The 25,598-nt window shown below is 41.5% G+C and overlaps 2 protein-coding genes across 7 annotated transcripts in view; both read left to right on the forward strand.

Annotated features, from left to right (window-relative positions):
* LOC148675410 (uncharacterized) overlaps positions 1–10,679 on the forward strand; it is a 23,095-nt gene extending 12,416 nt beyond the window's left edge. The window contains exons 16-23 of the mRNA XM_088626731.1: positions 619–2,409; positions 2,715–2,837; positions 4,191–4,319; positions 4,460–4,655; positions 4,760–4,884; positions 5,838–6,031; positions 7,258–7,391; positions 8,739–10,679. Coding sequence (XP_088482857.1) covers positions 619–2,409; positions 2,715–2,837; positions 4,191–4,319; positions 4,460–4,655; positions 4,760–4,884; positions 5,838–6,031; positions 7,258–7,391; positions 8,739–8,971 — 2,925 coding nt within the window. The 3' untranslated portion in view covers positions 8,972–10,679. The remainder of the gene's footprint in view (positions 1–618; positions 2,410–2,714; positions 2,838–4,190; positions 4,320–4,459; positions 4,656–4,759; positions 4,885–5,837; positions 6,032–7,257; positions 7,392–8,738) is intronic.
* On the forward strand, positions 8,365–24,767 carry cfap206 (cilia and flagella associated protein 206). 6 transcript variants are annotated; one of them, XM_088626735.1, is made up of 14 exons: positions 8,365–8,383; positions 13,131–13,221; positions 13,601–13,717; positions 15,505–15,588; positions 15,939–16,029; positions 16,355–16,543; positions 17,160–17,318; positions 17,598–17,812; positions 18,866–18,985; positions 19,525–19,723; positions 22,096–22,236; positions 23,330–23,523; positions 23,904–24,047; positions 24,207–24,767. In XM_088626735.1, exons 3-14 carry the CDS (start codon positions 13,610–13,612, stop codon positions 24,432–24,434), a joined length of 1,872 nt encoding a protein of 623 aa, XP_088482861.1. In that variant the 5' UTR covers positions 8,365–8,383; positions 13,131–13,221; positions 13,601–13,609; the 3' UTR covers positions 24,435–24,767. The 6 variants fall into 6 exon arrangements, with proteins under 6 accessions (XP_088482861.1, XP_088482863.1, XP_088482859.1 ...); XM_088626733.1 differs by lacking the exon at positions 8,365–8,383 and adding an exon at positions 11,890–12,433; XM_088626736.1 differs by lacking the exon at positions 8,365–8,383 and adding an exon at positions 12,457–12,476.
* Positions 24,768–25,598: the final 831 nt, after the last annotated feature.

Below are 25,598 nucleotides of genomic sequence, written 5' to 3' on the forward strand. Positions count from 1 at the left end.
TTTCTGAAGACGCACGGGCTATCCGCATGTTAGCCAAGGCCTTTCCCTAGGTATTGTGATTTTAAAGTTAACCATAGGATGCATTCAACCTATTCACTGACGCATTCCTTTTAGTCCAGTTCATGCTGCTTCCATGTTCTGTTGTGGTTTAAAAGAGGTGTGGAGTGGCCAGCCCTGGCCCTTCAGAGCCACAGTCCAGCGGGCTTCACGGATCACCCTTAAGATGAAGTGTTCTAAGCCCTTGGAGCAATCTGGTTTGACCTCTTAAGTGGCGATCGTTTGAAGTGCAAAAATACCACCTCCCTTTTGCTCTCAAGGACCACGGTTAGTCCTTGCTGAGCTAGTTTAGTATTAAATTGATCAAAGCTTGCATGTTCCTGGCCTTTCCATGTTGACTGTGGCTCTGTAGGACAAGGATTGGTCATCTGCAGTGTCATGCCTTCAATATGCATGGCGAGAACTCTCAGTACAGGTATAGTTTGCTGGAGAGGCTTTTGCTTTGGCCAGCATGTATTAGATACCAGTGAGAAGCTGGACACGTTTGGTCTGAGAACATCTTGTGCTTTGTCTCATGGGATGTGAATTGTCAGTGTGACAGCTGCTTTACTTCTTTCCCAGACACCGATGACCTCCACTGAGCTGGCAGAAGCAGGCGTTCTTGGCATGGAGGGCTGCCCCCTGCCTGTCACCACTGACCCCGAGTTTCTGCACAGCCCACCTGGCACTACCATCCAGAGGAATGGTGCAGCGGATCTCAGCCCAAAGAACAAAACAGAAGCCAGTATGGGCTTGGCGGGGAGTCGAGGACTGTCCAGCCGCTCCAGTAGTTCTGGTTTGCTCGAAGAGCTTAAAGGCCTGCACATCATTGACGAGCAGATTTTTGAAGAGAACCTCAAACTAATTGAGCTGAGGCGCTCCGAGGAAGAGGAGCTGTGGAATGAAAGGCACTGCTCCCAGGAAGGTTCATGCAGGCCAAGGCCGGAGAGGGATACATTCTTGGTAGAACTGGAAAAGGAGAAACGCGAGGTGGAAGAGATGGAGAAGAGTCTCGACAGTGAGAGAGCTCGGAAATCCAAACCGAAGCACAGATCAGGTCGGGGCTCCAAGCCTGCCTGCAGCAGTTCGCAGTGGTTGAAACCCCCAGAAGATAAAACACTTCAGAATCAAGTTCTAGTTGCATCATGGTGTAAGGACAAGGACAAGCCCCATGACATTGTACATACTGACTCTCGTCTCCCAGAGGACAGTGCTGACACTGCCTGTCGCATCACAGAGAAGACTTTAACACATAGCGACCAAAATCACACTGATAAACCAGATAAATCTAATGATAAACCAGTGAAGCTGAGCTGCATAACAGATTCAGAGACCTCTTTTAATTATGTCAGTGAAGCTAGTTGTAGCAGACATGCTCATGGAGAGATGCTCCAAGGGCAAGCACTTCCCTTAAGCTCCGTTTCGCATAGTGCAGTCAGTCCTGAAAGTTTGAAGAGAAAACTCATGGCTGATGTGACGTGTAAACCAGCTTGTAATTCAGCTGAGATCTCAGTTGTCAAATTGTCTGACAGCTTTAGAAATGAGACATTCAATACTTTAGATGACTGCACAAGAGAGGGCGAGATTGAGAACAGTGGTTTAAGCACACCGGGAACTGACAGCCTGATTTATCTCAGTGTTGAGAGAAGAAGCAGTCTTGTAAAAGTGGATAAGAGTACAGATGCAGTTTTTGTACCACCTATAGGAAGTGATGGATTTGACCCTGGTGGCATCATCAAGAAGACTCCAGTACCAAAACCAAGACGAGTGTCTCTACAACCGAAAGCTGAACGAAGTCCGCTGAACATATACTTAGAGGATCACAGTGGTGAGACTGATCAGGTTTCCCTGGTTGCTGATAGAGATAATGATGTATCTGCTGAGGCAGCAAAGGCTCAAACACGCAAGGAACCTCCAAAACCAAGGGAAAGGAGGACCGTTAAGCAGCTTGAAAAGCCTGATGTTGGTTCACTTGGAAGAAAACCCAGCGGTGATCAAGCAACTGCAACAGAAGGAAGCCCAGCTTCAGAGGTCGCTCCTCGAGATGTGGGACTGGGAAATATGAAGGCCTCTTCCACAAAAACAGCATCTAGACCTGCTCCTTTGGAGGCCGAATTAGATTCTGATGCTGCTCTCAACTGTGATGTAAAATGTCCTTCTACAGCGCTGAGCGGAGAGAAGTGTTTATATCTTGAATCTAATGACATCGACGGAGGAACCTTATCTCCGATAAATGCTTCGGCTGAAGCAAGGGAGCCCGGAGACCAGCGCAGCCCAGAACTTGAATGTTTGACACACTACAGTGCTACTGCAGTTTCCTCTGCTTGCCGGCTCCCTTTCAATGAACAGCATTTTGAGCTAACTACAGTAGAGGTAAATGCCAGTTAAGTCTATAAATGACATTCCTGGGCCTCTGCTTCTAATAGTTATACAAGTTTTGAATACATTTTCCTTAGTGGAAAACCTCAGATTTTGTACAGTTGATCGATTTCGCTAGTGGCGTGTATACTGGGGCCTCTTGCTGTGATCCAACTTTTCAGAAACCAAACTGATAACTGAAAAGAAGCACATTGCGGACTTTCCTTATTTTTTGGGGGGGGTGTTGTAAATTTCACAGTTGATGAAAACAAGTGCTCTAGTATACCTTGTATAATGCAGGTTCTTGCTTAAATTCATAGGTTGATGACTTTAAGACCCCCATCATATTAGATACTGGTTCAAGCCTCATGAAAGCCGGCTTTGCTGACCAAGATTTGCCGACTACCATATTCCCCACAGTCATTGGATGGCCTAAATACGAGGTAAGAGATTTTCTGTTTGGGTGATTGTTGTACAAGGAATATCAGTTTGTCACTCAGCACTATGCATACTTGTTTACACTGAATTTTGACACATTTATTGTAGAAATATGACTTCCCCATGCATAGAAAATGTATTTTCCTTTGGTAGGATAGACCTATTAAGCCACAAGCCAGCTGGTTACCCCAGACTGACTTTCCTAGTAATTGCCATTCAAGTTCAGATTATTCAGGTCTTTAAGCAGTAAAGAGGCAGATTGAACTACAGTTTCTAGGACTTAATGAGACATTTTGTGCATGTCTGATGAATAAATTGAAGGGAGAAATGGCTCTCTTGTTAGAGGTAATGAGATTGGCCTTTGGCAGTGGCTTGGTTGCAGTGTCTGGCTAACAGTGAAGTCTTTCCAGTTCAGTTGCCCATTTAAAATTCTTTGTGGGAAAGAGGATTAGCTCCACAGGACTGGCAGGCACAGCATGGGCGAACTGTGATTGACTGCCAGCAGCCATATCACTCTCCAGCTCACAACTGGCAGCCCACTGAAGCTCAGCAGGTGTGAGCCTGATCAGTACCTGGATGGGAGACCTCCTGGGAAAAACTAAGGTTGCTGCTGGAAGAGGTGTTAGTATGGCCAGCAGGGGGCGCTCACCCTGCGGTCCATGTGGGTCCTATAATGTAATAATAATGTTTCTTTATTAGCCCTATACAATTTCTTGCATTAGGAATTCGTCTTTTCGCATACCCCAGCTTTTTCTCCAAGGAGACACAGACAGGGAGAGAAGCTTGGGGTCAGAGCACAGGGTCAGCCATTGTACAGCGCCCCTGGAGCAGTCGGGGTTAAGGGCCTTGCTCAAGGGCCCAACGGAGTAGGATTCCTCTGCCGGCCGCGGGATTTGAACCGGCAACCTTCCAGTCACAGACGCAGATCCTTAGCCACAGAGCCACCACTCCGCCCCTAATGCCCCAGTATAGTGACGGGGACACTATACTGTAAACAGGCGCCATCCTTTGGATGAAATGTAAAACCGATGTCCTGACTCTCTGTGGTCATTAAAAATCCCAGGGCGTTTCTCGAAAAGAGTAGGGGTGTAACCCCGGCATCCTGGCCAAATTTCCCATTGGCCCTTACCAATCATGGCCTCCTAATAATCCCCATCTATGAGCTGGCTTTATTTCTCTGTTCTCCACACTGATAGCTGGTGTGTGGTGAGTGTTCTGGCGCACTATGGCATCATCCAGGTGGGGCTGCACACTGGTGGTGGAGGAGGGGATCCCCATTACCTGTAAAACACTTTGAGTGGAGTGTCCAGAAAAGCGCTATATAAGTGTAAGCAATTATATATTTTTTCCCTTCTAAGGAGGTAATGAATGGGAAGTTTGAACGGGAGTCTTACATTGGACACGAAGCGCAGCACATGAGAGGAGTTCTGACTCTAAAGTATCCAATGAAACATGGAATAATACAGAACTGGGACGAAGTAGAAAAGGTGACTATGGCTTTCTACTTATTGCTTGGCTGCAGCACAATTGAATTGCAGTCCAGACTTCCACAGGTTCACATTCCAGTGATTGGCATCTGATTAGGAGTTCACCCGCAGTGCGGTTCTGATGAACTGTTTCATGGCAGATCTGGCACCACACCTTCCATCACCAGCTGCATGTCGATCCCGAGGAGCATCCTGTGCTGCTGTCCGAGGCGGCTCTGAATCCCCGCGAGAACAGGCAGCGAATGGTAGAAATCATGTTTGAGGCTTTCGGCGTGCCCTGCACCTACGTGGCTATGCAAGCAGTGCTCGCCCTTTATGCGTCAGGAAGAACCACAGGTATGATGGCGCTGGCCACGGCGGTATCCCTGCAGGTCACACCTTGAGCGCTTGGGGCGGTTCTGAATGGAGGTTTTCTCTCTTATTGTCCCCTCCTCCACAAGGTGTGGTGTTGGACTCTGGGAACGGAGTTAGCCACAGTGTGCCCATCTTCGAGGGATACAGTCTGCCTCACGCAGTGCAGCGCTTCACTCTGGCTGGGCAGGACGTCACCCTGCATCTGACGAAGGTGCGAGAGAAACCGTTTCTAAAGAGATGATTAAGACTTCCGTCCCGTGTGCATCAAACAAGAGTTGGAAATGAGTTCTGTAGGAATGAGATCGCGTGCAATCATTGAGGTATGGTTTTATTCCTTGCAAATGGATTCTCATCAGATTTGAATCTCGTGAGTAATTGGTACCTTTAGGGTTGAGAGAGTGCCTCAAACATGGCAGTAAAACAGTTCGTTTGAGGCGTTACTACTAGTTTAGGTAATTCAGCTCATAAATACTTTTTTAATTTTATTGTTAAATATTTGGGGATTTAGCATTTTCTCCGTTTTGATCATCTGACATGTATGAAACCATCACAGGTTTTTCAGGTATTTCAAGCATTTAAGTTTTTCTTTTGAGAAAACGCATGGATGTGGGGTTTTACCATGTAATAAAGGCAAGGGTGTGAAAATGATCAGCTCAGAGTGCTACAGACTTGTCAAATCTGCTGTCACGTTTTTAAGCTTGGACCGAGAAATCCAGCGGTGTAGAAGATGTGGTTTTGTTTTGCTGTATAAGCCGCAGCTGAGCTAACGATGTGGAAAAGGCAGCAGAAGCTATTAACTCCCCAAAACCACCTGCCGATTCATGCCTTTGTAACTTCACAGTGAAGGCCTTGGCTCTCTGTGGTCATTACAAATCCCAGGGTGCTTCTTGAAAAGAATAGGAATGTTAACCCTGGTGTCCTGGCCAAATTTCCTGCTGTAGTTTACCAGTCATGGCCTCCTAATAATCCCCATCTCTGAACTGGCTTCATCACTCTGTTCTCCTCCCCACTGAGAGCTGGTGTGTGGTGAGCGGACTGGTGCGTCATCCAGGTGGGGCTGCACACATTGGTGGGCATCCCCATGACCCGTCAAGTCCTTTGATTGGAGTGCCCAGAAAGGCGCTACGCAGGTCTAAGGAATGATACGGTCTTGTGCCCCTACAGCTGCTGCAGGAGAGAGGGTTCGCCTTCCGCACCACGGCGGAGCTCGAGATTGTGCGGGAGATCAAGGAGAGGTGCTGCTGTGTGGCTCGGGACTACGAGGCCGAGCTGAACGGCGCAAGGAGGGCCGCCGGCGTGGACATGTCGTACACACTGCCCGACGGGCGGGTCATCAGTTTAGGCACAGAGAGGTTCAGGTAAGTGTGCTCTCCGGTAACACGCCGGCTCTCTCCTGAGCCCTTTATAATAGGCTTGTCTTCAGACCCTTGGCACTGTGGCACGGTTTCCTGCTCGTAGGCTGTGGGAGGGGGAAAGCACAGCTTAAATGGCTGGTGGCTGGGTACATCTCAAGTCAGTTTCAACTTGGAGGGATGAAATTCTGCAGTTTTGAGCCTGTGTACAGTAAAGATTCCATAGTCAGGACATGGGATGTTGGTGTGCATTCGGAGCAAGCCGCAGCTTTAGATAATGAATCATTTCATGTGAAAGGTCCTAAAAATGACACCACCTTGGTTGAAAACTGGTGTTGTCATCCGAATGACAAAGTCCAAGTGTCTGTGTAGTAGGAGTACTGTATCTCTTTTTGTATGCATATGGAAGAAGGGCTTGGAGCCACTGAACTAAAAAATAAGTAGCTAAAGATGGTCTTTTATACCGCAAAAACAAACAAGTTACTACAACATTCTGAACGAATGATCAGACAACACATGCCAATCTTGTTATTAATCATATCTAAGTTGCAGACTAGACAAAAGTTAGTTCCTTTCATATGTTCTGGGCACACAGCCAGCTTACAGTACCTCATAGATGCCCTTTAATCCTACTGACCAAGGACGGGCAGCATCTTTATATATTTGGGTGCAAAGCCAACTACAAGCCACTAGACTGCATAGTTTGCAAAAATACAAAAATGATATTCTCACCTCCTGGGTGTCTCCCTTATCTCTTCTGGCTACACATTGGATATACATTCATACAGTATATCCAAAAACCAGCAGCTTGCCACCACTTCAAGATCAAACTGAACCAGTCTTATGGAGCTGCAGGTCAAAGCTTTGTAGGGTTTAAGTTTTATTATTATTGAATGAGTATAAGCAGAAGCGTTATATGATGTACTGTATAAGCATTTTTCAAGAAAAAAAGGCTATCCAAACAAGTTTATCTGCTTGTAATTCAGGTGTTGATTAACACTGGTGGAATGAGGACCTCGTGGATTTTCTTTAGAAAAGTGCAGCTGTATTCTGACTACAGTCCTCTGACAACATGATGCAAGCCTCAAACCACAAAGCCTGGACTGGTTCCCAGCCTGGAGCTGCCAGTACTGTATATCCACCTGTTTGAAAGATCAGGCTGAAACATTGCTGCTTATGTGGCTGCAGGTCAGAACTTTGTCGGGTCTAATAGTTTTTTTTTCTTTTAACAGAGCCCCTGAAATTCTTTTCAGACCAGGACTGATTGGAAGAGACCACTATGGAATGCACGAGGCCATCTTCCGTTCCATTCTGCGCTGCGACATCGACCTCCGGAAAAGCTTTGTGGGAAATATTATTCTGTCAGGTAATTCGCTTTCTTTGTTGCGACGGGCTCCGGCCTTTCTCGGGCCAGCAGCCATATCACCCTGCAACTCACAACTGGTAACCCAATGAAGCTAAGCAGGTGTGAGCCTAGTCAGTACCTGGATGGGAGACCTCCTGGGAAAAACTAAGGTTGCTGCTGGAAGAGGTCTTAGTGGGGCCAGCAGGGGGCGCTCACCCTGTGGTCCATGTGGATCCTAATGCCCCAGTATAGTGACGGGGACACTATACTGTAAACAGGCGCCGTCCTTCGGATGAGACGTAAAACCGAGGTCCTGACTCTCTGTGGTCATTAAAAATCCCAGGGCGCTTCTCGAAAAGAGTAGGGGTGTAACCCCGGCATCCTGGCCAAATTTCCCATTGTCCCTTACCAATCATGGCCTCCTAATAATCCCCCTCTATGAATTGGCTACATTACTCTGCTCTCCTCCCCACTGAGAGCTGGTGTGTGGGGAGCGTTCTGGCGCACTATGGCTGCCGTCGCATCATCCAGGTGGATGCTGCACATTGGTGGTGGTGGAGGAGAGTCCCCATTACCTGTAAAGCGCTTTGAGTGGAGTGTCCAGAAAAGCGCTATATAAGTGTAAGCAATTATTATTAATTATTTAACATTAGATGGCTGAGCGACATAGCTTAGCCCGCCTGAATGCTACGCAGGCTGGCATGTTAAAAGCGGGTCTTATAAGGGTATATGGGATTCCAGCAGCAGCCTTAGTTTTTCCAGGAGGTCTCCCGTCCGGGGTACTGGCCAGGCTCACACCTGCTGAGCTTCAGTGGGCTGCCAGCTGGGAGTTGCAGGGTGATGCAGCTTTTGTGTGAAAAGTAAGGTAGATGCAGTAAAGAAATTGTGCACCTACAAGAGGTGCTTTTAGTCATTAAATGAACCCAAATTCCTTATGGACCCAGAGTCATGGGTGCTTATATATTATATAGCCGGGTACCTGCTGGCGCAGAAGGCTGATGCATGTGACCCAGGTGAGAGCTGTGCTTCAGTGGTATGTCATTCAAAAGTGCAGAGTGGCTCACTGGCACTTGCAGCGTGTTTGGGGATCATTTGCAATAAAAATAAAATAAAATAGTGGATTAACTTGTAAAAATAGTTTCATTTTTTCCATCTCACTTTCTCATAAAACTGATTTTTTTAAAATAAACACTTTTTTTAAAAGGCCAGAAACAGCTAAATGAGTTGAATGTGTTTTCCAGTAGGGTCCAGTAATGACTGGTGCTTTCCGCTGAGTTTTTTTTTATTTTCCCCTCGCTCGTGCGCGGTGCCTCGAGGTGACTAACAGCCAGCCGTGCGCGTGTGTGTGTGTGTGTGCTCTGGTTGAAGGCGGGAACACGCTCCTGGCCGGCCTGCCACCGCGGCTGCGGGAGGAGATTGGCGCCATGGCGCCCGCGGAGCTGTGGGACAGCGTGTGGGTGGTGAGCCCCGAGGACAGGGACTGCGCGGTGTGGCGCGGGGGCGCCGCCCTGGCCAGCCTTCCCTCCTTCTCCACGGCGTGGATCACCCAGGCCGAGTACGAGGAGTTCGGCCCCCAGGTCGTCTTCAGGAAGTGTTTCTGAGCCTCTCCCAAGTGGGCCTCTCATCTTCTTCAAGTGCAATTTTGTATTATACAGAGATTTTAATAGTGCCATATTTTTCTTATTTTAAATATCCTACCGAAAAGTGTTCAGGGATTTGCTTGTTCTGCTGGTAGAGCAGGTTTTGTCCTGTTTATCGGGTTTTAACTTTGCAAAAATGTTCCATGTGATTTTTTTTTGATGAACAAGCTCAAAGTGGTGGAAGGTTCTTTGACAAGGGCTATAAACTAGAGGGGTTCAGCACCCGTTTAACAAGTTATTTAAACATGCTGCTAATTATTTTAAGAAGATTAATTGCAATAAAATGGAAGGTGCACTTGATACTGTGAAAAGGCTTGTTCATTGAAACTGTCTAGTTACTTGATAGATTCGTTGAGAGCTAATTTTGCCACCAGCATCACAGGCTAGTTTCTCTTGGACTAGACAGGACATAAGCAATGTTACTGTTATTTTGAAGAAGGCTGTTTTTAAGTCTTTGCAGTTAAACCAAGTACAAATAAAGCTTGAACTTGGCATGAAAAGCTGATCTCTGAAACTCCTGGTATGTCTGGTCATTGCCCCAGTAGTTTTTATGAATTGCAGTGGTTTAATCTTTAAACATAACCTTAGTCTGAACAGACTGGGCCCAAATGAATAAATGTAATGGGGGAATGGATCTGATGCCTTTATTAACGTCACAGGTTTTTTTTTTCATTTCTATATGTTAAATATCTGTTGTCCACTTATGTGTTAAGGACGTGAGACTGTCTTTTAGTGCACCAAGCCATTTGGAAATTTTATTTTTCTCTTAATTCATTTTTAAATGTTTTTTTGTGTTGTCTTCTCAATGTTTACTTGCTGCTTGAAAGACAGATGGGTCCTTAGCTAATTCTGGGCAAGTGATCTGACACACAGGACAGGAATGTACATTTTCCTTTAATGCTTACAACTTTATCATTTGTATTGCAGGAAATGGCATTTATTAAATTGCCTTATGGTAAGGTATTTTATATTGAAAAAGGATCTGCCTAGGCATCTTTAGTAATTTAATCTAAACATCTTCCCTAAACGGCTTAAGTAGTGCTCTATGGTCGTTCTCCACGGAATTAAGATTTTTGTATGCAGTTTGGACAAGTAGATTTCGGTCTTTGACATTTTCTGTTTTTTAAAGCACTTTGAGTTTATACTTTCTTCAACCTAAACACACCATTTTCTTATTGAGGTACAGTTGACCACCGATGTTCAGATTGAGGATGTTTTACTACCTGAATCTTTGAATGTTGACCAAATGGTTGTGAAAGGTGACCGGACATTAGCACTGTTCAGACCTGTCCTTAGAATCTGAGGTCTATGCTGTTGAGGTTTTAAACCAGGCACAGAGGGAAAAATGTTACATAAATGCTTTAATTTAGAATGGCTATCATGACTTCTTAATATTATATTGTTTCCCATAATTTAGAAAAAGTAAAGTAACACTTAAAGGCATCTATAGCTAAAGTGTATCCGTAAGCCTTTCCAAAAATATATTTCCTTGGCAATGGGTAAACGTCTGTGGTAGCCTTAAATTGATTCATCCAGGAGTCCAGATTTTTAAAATATCAATGCATTTCCTCAGGTCACCAGACCTCCACTATCGTTTGTCCAAAACAAATATACTGTGCGAATGTATAATATCTGTATTTTTATAATAAATATACTATTGTAAAATGTTTTTTTTTCTTCAGAAGGATCTATCATTACCCAGTAGAGTATAGCAATCTTTAAGCACTGATTGGTGCACATAAATGTATCCTATTTTATATAATACTATTGCACTCATGGTGCTTTTCTGGACACTCCACTCAAATAACTTTACAGATAATGGGGCCTCCCCTCCATCACCACCAATGTGCAGCCCCACCTGGATGGTGCGACAGCAGGCAGTGCTCCAGTGCACTCCCCACACACAAGCTCTCAGTGGGGAGGAGAACCGTGATGAAGCCAATTCATAGATGGGGATTATTAGGAGGCCATTATCAGTAAAGGCAAATGGGAAATTTGGCTGGGACAGCAGGGTATCACCCTACTCTTTTTTTCGAGAAAAACTGGGATTTTTAATGAGTCAAGACCTCAGTTTTATGTCTCGTCTGAAGGATAATGCTTTTATTTTTTACACTGGAGTGTCCCCATCTCTGCTGGGGCATTAGGACCTACACAGACTGCTGGGTGAGCACCCCCTACTGGTCCCACTAACACCTCTTCCAGAGGCAAACTTAGCTTTCCCAGGAGATCTCCCATCCAGGTACTGACCAGGCTCACACAAGCTGCGCTTCAGTGGGGTGCCAGTTGTGTTCAGGGTGCTACAGCTTTTGTGTGAAAGTATGGTAGATGTAGTAAAGAAATTGTGCACCTACAAGAGGTGTTTTTAGTCATTAAAATGAACCCAGATTCCTTATGGAGCCAGAGTCATGGATGCTTATATATTATATAGCCGGGTACCTCCTGGTGCAGAAGACTGATGTGACCCAGGTGAGAGCTGTGCTTCAGTGGTATGTCATTCAAAAGTGCAAAGTGGCTCACATGGCACTTGAAGAGTGGGGATCATTTGGAATAAAAGAAATCTCCAAATAGTAAATTAACTTCTGTAAATAGTTCTATTTTTTCACTTCACTTTCTCATAAAATTGATTTTTTTAAAAAACCACTTAGCAAGAATAACGGGAACAAAGGCAGAGACAGCTAAATGCGTTTAATGTATTTTCCAGTAGGGTAAAGTAATGACTGGCACATTACGCTTGGTTTTTTTATTGCAATTTAAAACGTAGTACAAAAATAGTACATCTCTGTAATCTTGGTACTCGAAGACATTCTGGAAAAAGACAGGTAGTTTGTTTTTAAATAGTTATATACAGTAGATTTTGTTGACTAATTCCTCCGTTTAATTTGCCATGAATAAGTTTTGAAAGATATCCGTCGTGTAGAAACAGGCGGTACCCTTCTTTTATATCTACTGTACGTATTTGCGTGTATACCAGTTTGTTTTACTAGGGGGTCTTTCACTTCTCCGAGAATGATAGCATCTTACTACGGACTCGGAAGTGGATAATTTGGGGTGGGGGGAGGTTTATAACTTCCGATAGTCCGACTAAATACGCTAAATGTGTATAGTCTCTTCGCACATATTGAAGTAGCGTGCAGTTGAATAGTACAAACATGCTGCTGCTACAGGTATATGTCGCTTCACGGTAAGGTTCAACGTTTACAAGCGGAATATACGCTTTTACGTAGGGTTTCATTCATTCAGTTCCCAGATTTTCTAATGGTTTTCAACTCGCAACGCAGTACAAATCTGTAATGAGTATTTTATTGCTATAATCGTTGTAAAGCTCTACATTAAAGGATGAGAACGGAATCGACAAAAAAAAAACTTCTTGCTGGGTAGCCATAGCAACCGTCCAGTAAACAGGGGACCTGCTGCAGAGACCAGGTGGGGCGAACCGGCGTTAAAGTTTGTTTTCCGCTTTAGAAATGTTCGTCTACAGTTTTTTTTCCATATCATACATGTTTCACATTGCTATACCGACCCATGGGGCTGTTATAATGTTATTTTGCTTTAGTTTTAACGAGGGATTTTCAAGTGACTGTAACCTTTTTTGTAAAGTGTGGGATAAATCGTGGCGGCCGGGAGGTTACAGTCATTTGGTATGTTTCCAGTTTTTCTATTGCAATCAAACAATGCACACCAAATACTCAAAAGTGCTGATCTCTTGCATGCCAGGACACTTGGCACTTTGGACTCGATGAGTCGTGTCGAAATGTAGGCTTTATTTTTTTTAACTTAAAAACATAAATTAATGTCATCAATAAAAAGAAACGTCGTAGCTCTGTTTATATTGGCGATATGTAACATATGGTTCGTGTTTGTTTACGTGCTTTAGAGACAAACAGTCGACCTTATTCTCGAACATGTACGTTAATCACAAGAGCCGGCTTGGCCACCTGCTCATGGTTCCCGATTGCGTTTAACAGGAGACTTCCAGTATATATGTGCTAAACAGGTGATGTTTGATGCATTAAACACAAATACAGTTTATGACATCTATGAATATAAATGTTCATTTCCGTGAAGAAGGAATAAGATGTCCAGACCAGTACCTAAAACTAGTTTTTTTTATCCTCACTAGGTGATGAGTCGGGCACAACCGTGAATTGGCTTCAAAACACATCACCTCGTCTCGAGTCGAGAACCCACATCTTGCAGAAGAATCAGCCTAAGTGGGGAAATGTAGAGTTTTATTCAGCACTAATGAAAAAAATTGCTTAATGTCTGTAGCTGTTTCCTGGTCCTGATGTATTATTGTATATTGCTGTGGGAATACGGCCATAATGTTCACAAAGATGGTCATTCCCATGTTATATTCTTAGCAGATGCCTTTACCCAGTGCAATTAACCAAGTATTCATGGATAAATACTGTATAAATGCATAAATCCCGAAAATAAATCATTCAGATATACAGTAGTACGGGAAAAACAGTAAAAATAATTATTGCAATAATACCAAAGCCGCAAGGCGAATCTGTTCAAATGCAATGGAACTTGTTTTGTTGAATCAAAGCGAAAATAGTTGTAAACTTTTTTTTTTCCTTGCGGTAGCTCTTGAAGATGTCACGCGCACAGGCTGAGAGTGTCATCAAAAACATTATTCGTGAAATCGCTCAAGAATGTGCTGGCAAAGGACAGGCCGTGTCCGAAACACTGGTGGCTTTTATGGTAAGAATTGTGCACGGACAAATCTGGCGGAAATGGAAATCAACAAATTCGGAATTAGAATGTGATATAATTGTGAAAAGTGGTACTAGATGCATCAGTAGCAACACTGGAAAGATATTAACACTTCTAAATGCACAATATCCACATTTATTTATACCCCATAAAGGTATAGAAAATAATTGCTGCACATTCAGTTCTCTCTTGTTTTCGGTCATCTGGTATTTTCACAAAGCTCAAATGTTTCTAGACACTTCTTGAAACGTCTTGACGTCAGTCTGTTTGCCCCTGAGTATTAAAAGTGTGGAGGACACAGATGTAAAAGACTGATTATCAGATTGCCATGAGCAAAACCAGAAAATTGTCAAAAGAGCAAAGATAAAAGATTTGCATCAAGAGGTCTAAACATAACATGATATTTGTGGCTTATGTGATGGTTGCTGCCCTACCAGGAAGAGAACAAAGCTTCTGCCTATGTCTGTGGTCAGAAAAGTGGTTTAGGAGAATAACTTACATTCAGACACAACTGGGAATCATCAAAACGCCCAGGCGTCATCAAGACAATATTTTGAAGTCTGCCATTTAAGGGTCTGCTCATGAATCTGTGGTACAGTATGTGGCAGAGCTCCAGGACAACGTAGAAAGACTCGAAATGGCCAAACAGGAACTAGGTAACTCCCAAGTGAAATGGAACCACATGATGTGGTTGGATAAAGTACAAATACAGTTTTTGTTGTCTCACCAAAGAAAAAAAATGGAACTGTTCAGCTTTTAGGCTGGGTTGCGTATCCTAGTTAGAACTGAGAACCATATGGATTGCCACATTATTATTACTAATAGGCAGTTACAAGTTAAAAGTGCAAAATAAAGGGGGTAAACAATAATTAAAATAAATAATTATGAACCCCAAATTATAAAGATGTGTTAGAACTTACCCAAGCGGTTGGTATAGTTAGATGTACTTGAGTTCTCGGGCTCAGCTCTGATGAAAGAGTGATGAAAGAGTAATTCATCAGAGGCAATCTGGGATTGACAAATATTTATTAACAATTAAAATAACACAAACTAAACAACACACAGCACAACGTACAACTTATTCTGTTTACAAACAAGGTGTCTACATCCTGATCACCCAGAACGCTAATCAAGTACTCAGAAGTCCTATATAATGGGTTACAGGCCAAAAAGAAAGTTAAACCTAAATAAAACAGAATACAAAATGGAGCCCTCCTATAAATCTGGATGATCCAAAGTGAATGGTAACCTACCTATTCTATAAATCCATATAACTCCCTATTCCATCTCTATCAATAAGAGTTCCCTTAAGAATGGAATGGCAAGCTCTCTTTAACAAGGTTCAGATATTTAGCTAGAATCTGGTCTTTAGGGTTGATTCAAACAAAGTCCTTTCAAACACTTCTCCTCTTTCCAGCTATTTCTTTTCAGTCTGTTCCTCTCTCCCTGTCTGCCTATTTGTGTTTTTATCCTGTGCTCTGGTTTCCTCCCAAAGTCAGAAGACATACTGGCAGGTTCAGTGGCTTCTGTAAATTGCTCCTAGTGTGATTGTGTGTGTTTGTGTCTGTGTGTCTGCCCATCCAGGTGTATCCTGCTTTACTTCCACTGTTTGCTCGGATCGGCTCTGACTCGCCTTCTGTACTGTATAAAGCAGTTTAGAAAATAGATGGATATATTAAGAGTTAGGCAAATTTGTGTTTATTTATTTATTGACATTGTTGCTACATCTCCTGAAGTGTTTATTATTCTTTTAAAGTTTGCATTCTATTGCACAGGTAAAAGCGGTTGTTTTGGATCCAAGGAATGAATTTAACGTTGATCGAACTCTTACAAAACAAGATGTACAGAAATTAATCAAGGTAATTTTAACATTTTTGCAACTCAGCTTTTCTTAGTAAAGGACGATTCTATCTTCAAATCATCTCCATAAAATATACTTAATCAACCGTAATCAAAACTGCTTTGATCAGGGTTATGATGAAATAGCTGGCAACTCATATCTATGTCAGTTGAAAGATGAGTTACAGCATAGTAAACACACAGATGTGTTTTATGATTCTGCAGCTCCATCTAAAGGCCAGTCAAAAAATAGTTTTGAAGATTCATTCCTACATTATTGCACTATTGTTGTTCTTGAAAAAAATCTGATATCAACTATACATTTAATATTGCCTGTTTTTACTTTGTTGTTTTTTACAAACCTTTACAGCTTTGCGTGGATAGACTTTTGGATCAAAAAAGCCCATCTCTTGATACAGTCAAAATGCAGGTTTATTTTGACATGAATTACACAACCCGACGTAAGTATTTTCATGTGAGAAATGAATGTTATCAATTAAATTATGAAAAATGAAAATGATTAAGCATTAAATGCTATTTTATTTGTTTAGATTTACATACAGCAGCATACCCTCAACGTGTTTTGTTTTTCCATCGGTAGAATTACACATAGTATCTGTTTCAGTTTCTTTCATGTACTAAAAACTGTTACCTGTATCCAAGTCCAAAGATTTTAGAAAATAGTAATATATCAGCAGGAAGATTTTTTAAATGAAAACGTTCCTCTTTTTAGCTCCTCAGGCCTATTTGTATGTTTTTTTTGCGTTCCCCTCCCTGGCTGGCCAGGTGAGTTCCTGGAGGAGAACCAGCGCGTGCTGCAGTCCAGGCTGGCGCCGGTGAGCCGAGAGATCACAGACAGCCGGGCCCGGAGCCGCGAGGAGCTGGAGAGCCTCTACCGCAAGATCGTCAGCTACGTCCTGCTGTGCTCGGGCCTGGGCTCTCCCACCGACATCAACACCGTGCGGGAGGCCACAGGTGGGCACCCAGGACCTGGAGAAGGAAGCACACGGTCCACCGGGCCTAATTCATGGGTCTGGGGTGCTGAGGCTTGTTACCTGAAACTTAGGGCGACTTTTGGACTTCTTTGCAAAGGAACCAGAAATTTAGCCAAAAGCCATGAATATGTTCTATTTGCATGATGCAACCTCATTAATGTTCTACATTTTAAAATAAAATATTAATCACTAAACTCTTGGTGGTACATTATAGGCCACAGGTGCATGCTTTACAGTGCAGTTGAAAAGTTAGAATGTGTGGAAAAAACAACTCAAAATGAAGATGGAAAATGCAAATGTTGTGCAGTCAGGTAACAGAAAGTATAATAATCTTTTTTCTAAATATTATTTCTTTGTATTTATTTAGTTTGATATTTTCATTTAAATACCATGGGTTAAAAGTGAATTTGAGAAAAGGAATAGAATAGAATAATGTGCCTTGTATTTTTAGTAAATTCAGAAAGAAAAGTGCCAGCTGTATTATTTCAACGAATTCTCATGTTGAAATAATAGGCTCGTGCCTGTACAGCTCCTACCAGTTTCTGTTTGTGTCTTTTTGAGCAGTGAGCATGACCTAATAGTGATGTCTTTTGCAGCTGCCCTGCAGAGTGTGTTCCCTCAGTCTGAGCTGGGCTCTTTCCTGGCTCTCATCAAGCGGGATAAAGAACAGCAGCTGAGTGAGCTCACCATGATTGTCACAGGCATCCGCCTCTTCAACAGGGACAGCGGGAAGGGAGGGGAAGGCATTGAGGACCGTGAGTTCAACTCATCACCAACAGATTTCTCCTTTTAACGAGGAAAATCAGGCTCCCGTTTCGTCAGTAAGGCCAGAAATGCTCTTAAAAGAACTGTGGTTAGCGCGCGGGATCGAGCATTTTTTCCTTACTTTAAAGCATATTACAAAGTGTACTCTTTTGAATTAACCTTTTGAATCTTGTTTCAAATGCGTAAAATTGTAAAGTGTACTTTTTAAAATTACTGCAAATACTCAAAAGGCCTTCCTCATGCTTATGACTTTTCTTGTAAATGTTTAGTGCCTGCAATCCTAAATGAGGCCATTCCGGCCACCAGCAAGCACATTGAGTCAGAGCTAAAGGTGACGCAGAATCTGGCGTATCAGTACACGGCCATACTGGAGCAGCTGGACCACACAGAGGGTGCAGGGAGCAGTCATAGTGTCCAGCCAGATGTCTTGAAACAGGCCTTATATAATGTTCGACAGCATGAATCATTTTTAAACATCATCCTGGTAAGACGAAAGGTTTATCATTTTCTGAAGTAATAAGTAAGAAAAAGGTATTGGACTGCAATGATCCAGCATAATGGGATTTCTTTTTTTACAACTTCAAGAAGTTCAACTTCCACTAAAATACCATTTGAGGTCATGATTTTCCATTAAGAAGACACGGCTCATACAATTTCATAAATTGTCCATACTTGACAGTTTCTGAATGTTTGACATTGTTTTGGAAATAATAGGAACAACAATGCTCTTCCTCCACCTTTCATTTTTTTCTCTATAATGACTATATGTGATATACAGGATGTAAACTTGTTAAAGAACAAGCAATGCACTACAACTGTGCAGAAATCTAAGTAAGAGGAATAAACAGACAAATACAATTTTAATCACGACACAGGTCTATTGTACCAGGATTCCAGATGATTAAAACTTGCTTTTTACTTTTCTATTGAATTAAATGGGGGTGAATACCTTACTATTATGGTAATATAATAATAAGGGAATATTAACATTTATGGAGGGTTTTATATTATATATCTGGACAGATAGACCAAAGGTAAATTTTAGGGAGCTAAAAGCAATATAGCTTCCTATTGACAAATTGTATTTTCTCCCTTCATCCTTATGTACTGATTAAAAATATTTTTTTTCTTTTTCTTGAAATACGTACTGTACAAACTTAAATTCCTAGGGCACTATCTGCTTGGAGTTTGTGTTTGTGTGGGTTTCCTTCAGGTTTATCTAGTTTTCTCCCATAGCTCCCAAAACATACTGGTGAATTACTTTGCTTCTGGGAAAACTGGCCCTGGTGTGAGTGTGTGCATGCCTGTGTCTGTGTCCATGTGTGCCCTGTGATGGGATCCCATCTAGGTTGTCTTCTGCTTGAGCCCATTGCTTGCTGGGATAGTCTCTGGCTTCACAGCAACCCTGAACTGGAAAAACTGGTTAGAAAATAGAAACGTGTTTTATACTATATGTTCTATCTGTATTAGCAGCTTTGAATATACTGTATCTGTGCATTATGTCAGTGATGTCTTCACTCTGCGCTAATCTTTCTAGGCTGATGTGGTGACATGCGCAAAGCAAGTGGAATCTCTGCAGAGACAGCTTGGAGTTCAGATGAATGAGCTGAAATCCACAGTGCGAGCTAAGATTGCTGTTCCCACTGCACAGGTTTATGTAAGTGTCTGTAAAGTGCTGAAGAATTGTTTTAAATTTGTACCATTCTGTTCTTTCAGACTGTGATGGGAAGTAGAATTTTCATCACATGGGATGCGACAGAAGTAGAATTTCTTAAACTACAACAACCGATCCAAATAGAGATGCTAATAAGAACAGTCAAACATTAAATTTGCAGATAGCATATTCAGAAACAGATTTCAGACACCACCATCATCACACAACTTTTCACAAAAGATAATTGTATGTGCAATACAGATGTATTTTTATCTTGTCGTCTTCAATAATAAACTGTACTGTTACTATAGCTTGTGCATTTACAGGTGATATCATTATTAACCTTTGTCCTTAAGCGTGGGATTCCTCTTTTCACTCAAAAGTTCGTTTGTAAAAGAAATAGAGGTAAGACCGTGTGTTAGGCCATGAGTTTGACAGCACTTGCCTGCTGAATTTGCAGTCTGTCCTCTTACTTAATAACTGTTACTGTTTTGTTTTTTTGTTTTCTGGTTTAATTCAATGCCATTCTGTCTTCTTATTAGCCCCATTTCACAGCTATCTCGAAGTTATGGTCTGGGCTGCAGGACGAGATGGTGCTGTTAAGTGTTCTCAGTAACACGGTGGCCAGCCTGCAGCCCTTCCTGGAGACTCAAGCCCAGCTCCTTCCAGACCCCCTCCTGGAGCCCCTGCTAGAAGGCCTGGAGGTACAGAGTGATGAGCAGAGACTGATCCAGTCTTCAGGTGGGCAGAGGCATCTTACACACTTCTTCCTAAGTCGGAGCACAGTGTTAGTCATAAGCTATTGTGAGCCATTATTATACTGTAGGTCAAGCAGTGCCCTGCAAAAATATTCACAACCCATTTAAAAAAAAGGTGCTGTCTGAGCTCGCAATCATGACACTATCAACCAAGACTTCATAGTTAGAATCTGCGCAATCTGGACCAAACTGACAAAAGCTAAAAAATACTGATAGTATGTGAATTCGATTTTTAAAGAAAATTAGAAGATTCTCAGTTTGCATAAGTATTCAGTCCCTTTGCTGTGGCAACCCCAAATCAGATGAGCCACAAAAGAGTACTTTGCAAAGTCACTAAATTAAAGTAAGGTGTAATCAAGGTGGTTTAACTTGGCTTCAGGGTAAATGTGTCTTATCACTGTAGATTCTCTCAGCTATTTAATTTCAAGCCACAATTCATATGATTATATGAAAAATTCGCCATGCAGACCAAGAAGATCATATGAAAGTTATTTATCCTTTTGAGACCAGTGAAGTCCATCATTAAGAAGTAAAACGCAAATAGAAAACTGAGCACCCAGGCAAGGAAGAATCGCGTTAGGGATCCCACTGGGAAGCCATCAGTGACCCTGAAAGATCTGCAAAAACATGTGTCTGGAATGGGCATCACTGGGCATACAATTATAGTGTCACAGTCCCTACACAAATGTGGTTTGCATAAATGAGTTGGAAACGGGATGCCTCATCTTAAATCTTGTATGAGACATACTGGATATGTGTTCTAGAATGTTTTATGGTGAAAAGGTCAACCTTTTGATCTTAATGTTAAGTGTTAGATCTGATGCAAACCCGACACAGAACATCACCTGCACCATCCCAACTGTCAAAGGTGGTGGCAGCAACATGTTATGGGGACGCTTATCATGCGCAGGAACTGGGAGGCTTCTCCGCATTGAGAGAGAAGGGATGGTGAAAGGATAGTCAAATCCTAGAGGAAAAACAGGAATCAACAACTGGGTCAAAACTTCACGATTAAGAAGTACAATTAGTAACCATACAAATTCACAATTACTGAAGCACAACGCCAAAGGCATAATGAGTGGTCAGATGAGAAAAGAATGAATGTCCTTGAGCAGCCCAGTCAAAGACTTGAATAGCAGGAAGGTTGAATAGCTGTTCTTGTTAGCAGGAAGGTTGACAGCACTTCAATAGCTATAGAGAAACAAACCTGTGGATGCTTTGAGGTAGATATTAGAGGGAAACTAGTTGAGATGGGCGAATACCATTATACAGTAAAAAGCTAGCTAACACCGCTAAATTTAAATTTAAAATTATTTAGATCACATTCACCTGGCAAATACCTGGCAGATGACAAATGTAGGCAAGTGCATGTTTTTTTGTACAGGTAGTAAAAATATACAAAATAGAAAATACTGAGTTTTAGAAAAAGCTGCTTATGAAACGACTTGGGTGTTCGTTTATTTATGCATTGCTTACATTTTCCAGACAATACTTTGAGAATGTCGCTAAATAAGGAATTAGTTAGGGAAATAAGTTAATCAGTCACGTGGTTGAAGCCTATACTTTGGCTTCCTTCAAAGAAACAACTGGATGAGATCCTGTGATCAATAAGATACTAACTACCTAACTGGTCAGATGAACTGATTGGCCTCTCATCTGTAATGTGTATCTTCTTATGCTGAGGCCTGACAGTTGCAGTCATTAGCAATCCCCAAAGAACATAGCAGAGCTGGTACAGTTTGCCAGGTGGGTCTTGCTGTACAAAGCAGGTTGAGACCTTACCAAAAATACGAAATAGCAGTATTTGCTGGCAAGGGCATTTCCCCCAAGTACTGTTGAAAACATATGCAACGAGTAAATATCACTTTGTATATCTCTTTGCATGTTTTGCTGACTTTCAGCCTCCTTCACATGTAAATATTTTCAGTTTCATCAGTACAGTTTAAGTTCTTTAAGAACAATCATATACAAATATGTAATTCATCTTCTAGTCTAGCAATTTTATTGTTAAGTCTAAATACTTTTGCAAGGCACTTTATGATATAACAAGACCCGAACAACATGTCTGAATTTTAGAACAAAGCTATAAATGTATGTTCTCTAGTGTTTCTAAATCTGCCAAGATAAAACATTGCAGGCTATTTTTATAAGAGTTGTACCATTGCTCAAGGTGGCTGGCCACCTGATCTCCTTTATGTGAAAACAACACAAGCTGAGAAGCTTGTGAATAATTTCATGCTTAAAAAAGCTTTTAAATCTGTTATGATTATGGCCCTGCTTGTCATAATTCTTGTTAATTAGAATTATTAAAAGCTAGATCTACAAGAACTGTTTTGAACTTTTGTTTTTCTGTAGGAAACCGTATCATTGCTAGTGAGCATAAAAACCAAGACTGGCTTTTTCCTGAGACGACAGCTAACTTTGATAAGCTGCCTCTTCAGTACAGGGGAATTTGTGGCTACACTCTAGTGAAGAACAATGGTCTCTTGTTGCCAGGTATGTTGACTGAGTTACAGAAACGCACGGTTACTGTTATCAGAATCTGGCAAGGCTTCTCCAGTTAAAAGACAGAACTTCTCACCTACAGCACATTTTCCCTTCACGAGCAGTATCTGTTGAAGAAGCATGACTGTGGTACTGTGGAATACAGGACACACAAACTGCATATGGTGTATAACGGCTGCAGACCATCAGCTTTTCTAACCCTTTTTAAAATGGTTAATTTAAAACAATTTAAAGGCATGAATCTGTTTTTGATTTCAATATTGAATAAGATAGTGAACTTATAAGCCATATATGATTTAAGTGCCGATAGTAATATTATTTGGTCTCTACATCAGGCTAATCCATCTAAATATTAGAAAATATGGAATGTGTATAGAATGTAAGCGTGATCTGGTTAAGGTGAGGTATTCACCTCAGCCTGCAGCAAATCACTCTTGACAGAGACATTTTTCAAATAAAAATAAACTATATCATACTGTTATCTTAAAAATCTCCAATTTGTTGTTTTAGGTGAACGTGGGTGTAGTTTCTTTTAATTAGTAAAGGCATTTGGCTAACTCTTTTATCCAAAGAGACTTTCATTTGTCCCCCATACTGCTACATTACGATGGCAATCTGCTCTGTTGTTTATCTCAAATTGCCTCAGAGCCAATTTTGTTATTTTTGGCATTCTTTACTCCTCTTAATTTAAGAACATAATACAGGTTACTAATGAGAGGAGGCCATCCATCCCATCTAGCCCATTTGGTGGTTAGTCGTCTGAGGATCCAGACATTTCTTGAAAGAAGATGTTACCAACTTCAACAACCTGGATGTGTAGCTTGTTGCAATCTCTAACAAGAAGATGTGACAAATTGTCAAAATTTAGGAGGAACAAAGGTGTGAAGAGACACCGAACTCTGATTGGTGGTTACTAAGTACCAATCAGGATAAATAAGACAAATTACGTCCACTTGTTTGTCACCATTCTGATCAGTTTGGATTATGTGTTTGTACAGGGGCAAAAAGCTTTATTAGTTAGGTACCACCTCGTGTTAATCATTATCGTGAGGTAAGAAAATGACAGCAATGTGACTCTTCCCAGGTAATCCAGATATTGGAATTTTGAAACACAGGGATAAATACTACATCTTTAGTTCCACGGAGGCAGCATGTGGATTTGCTGAAGATCCAGAAGGGTATATAGCTCTGGTTGCAGAAAGGGCTAAGCAATCTGCAGAGCTGATACAACTCTTAGAGCTCCATCACCAGTTTTCCTCCGTAACTCCTTATTCAGAGGTGAGCACTGTACTACTAATAATAATCATGATGCTTAACTTTTAAACAATCTAAAATCATTAGCTTGAATATTGAATTAACTTGAACAGCATACATTCATCTGCAACTTTAGCTTTCTCCTTATTGTATTTTCAGTCTTGAAATCCATTCAATACATAGTAAAACATTTTATTCACATTTACATACATTGTTGTACTGCGGTTGGCTTTTGTACATGATCTTAAATCCTATCCTAAAACACCTATCTTAAATCAACTACAGTATTGTTTACCTAGTGTAACCAATAATTTTTTTAATTGTGAAACTTGTAAAACACCTTGGATATTAGTTTTAGTCAAATAAATAACAATAATGATATTGAGGCAGTTTTGTTTCTACAGATGAAATCTGGGGAGAAGCTGCTGGTAAAACCAATTACAAAAAGTGAGAGTGGCACCCAGACAGACACCCATTTTGTGGAAACGAACATTGTGAAGTCTTATGAATGGAATGAATGGGAGCTGAGAAGAAAGGCAATCAAGTTGGTCAGTATTCATTTATTTTAACCATGCACGTGCGTTGTCTCTATGTGATACATTGTGTACTGTGAGGTGTAATATAAAAAGATGAATGTTTTTAAATCGTGCCAGATCATTGAATAATTTTAACACAATTCTATAAAACACTTGTATTTTTTTTTCTAGGCCAATTTGCGTACTAAAGTAACCCACTCGATGCAGACGAATCTCAGCCACATGAGAAGGGACAACATTAGCCAGGTGTACCTCCCCAAGCAGGCTGCCTGCCAGACTAAGAGAGATAATGTGACTAATGTACCCAAGCCAAGGGTGTACCTGGCTGGCCTGCGTGGAGGCAATACCAAAACAACACACATGGTCAAAACCAACTTGACAAGAGGAGTGGATGAATAAAATACCATTTTTGGTGCTATAAAAGTAAACACTCCTGGCATTATTTCAATGATGTTAAAATATTATAACATGTTTTGAACAGAATATAAAAAAATACTTGTTTTATAAATCTATGTACTACATTAGTGTATGTACAATGGACTGGTTTCACAGATCCCTATTAGCACTAGTTCTGGATTAATGGTTTACCTATAGTAATATTAGGTTGTCCAAATCTGTAATTTTGGACTACCTAATGTTACTTTAGGTAAACCATTAAACCAGCTAATCTGGATCAGTGAAACTACTCCCACAAGTATGCAAATAAAATAAAGGCTAAAGGTATATTTGTTATTTTGCTTGTGCTACATTTAATAATTCAATTCATGTGAAAGTGTTACACTTATATAGCGCTTTTTTGGACAATGTGCAGCCCCACCTGGATGATGTGACAGCAGCCATAGTGCATACAGTACGCTCACCACATAACAGCTGTCAATGGGGGAGGAGAACAGAGTGATGAAGCCAGTTCAAAGATGGAGATTATTAGGAGGCCATCATTGGTAAAGGCCAAGGGAAACTTTGGACAGGACACTGGGGTAACACACCTTATCTTTTTGAAAAGCAGCCTGGGATTTTTAATGATTAATATAAATAATTAGAGAGTCAGGACCTCAGTTTTACGTCTCATCTGATGGACGATGTCCTTTTACATTATAATGTCCCCATCAATACAGTTAGGACCCACATAGACCTCAGTGAGCACCCCCTACTGGCCCCACTAACACATCTTCCCAGCAGCAACCTTAAGTTTTGCAGGAGGTCTCCCATTCAGCTACTGGCCAGGCTCATACCTGCTGAGCTTCAGTGGTCTGTCGGATGTATTACTCTTTAACTCGCATGAATTCTAGTCTGAAGTTGTGGAAAAATATTTTCTTTCAAACGTGCCATTGAATTTCCAGCAGATTATTCAACGGGGAGTACAACATATACAGTGCCTTGCGAAAGTATTCGGCCCCCTTGAACTTTTCAACCTTTTGCCACATTTCAGGCTTCAAACATAAAGATATAAATTTTTTATTTTATGTGAAGAATCACCAACAAGTGGGACACAATTGTGAAGTGGAACGAAATCTATTGGATTTTTGAAACTTTTTTAACTAATAAAAAAATGAAAAGTGGGGC

The sequence above is a fragment of the Lepisosteus platostomus genome, chromosome 3 (assembly GCF_059453375.1).
Source record: "Lepisosteus platostomus isolate fLepPlt1 chromosome 3, fLepPlt1.hap1, whole genome shotgun sequence".
Taxonomy (NCBI): domain Eukaryota; kingdom Metazoa; phylum Chordata; class Actinopteri; order Semionotiformes; family Lepisosteidae; genus Lepisosteus; species Lepisosteus platostomus.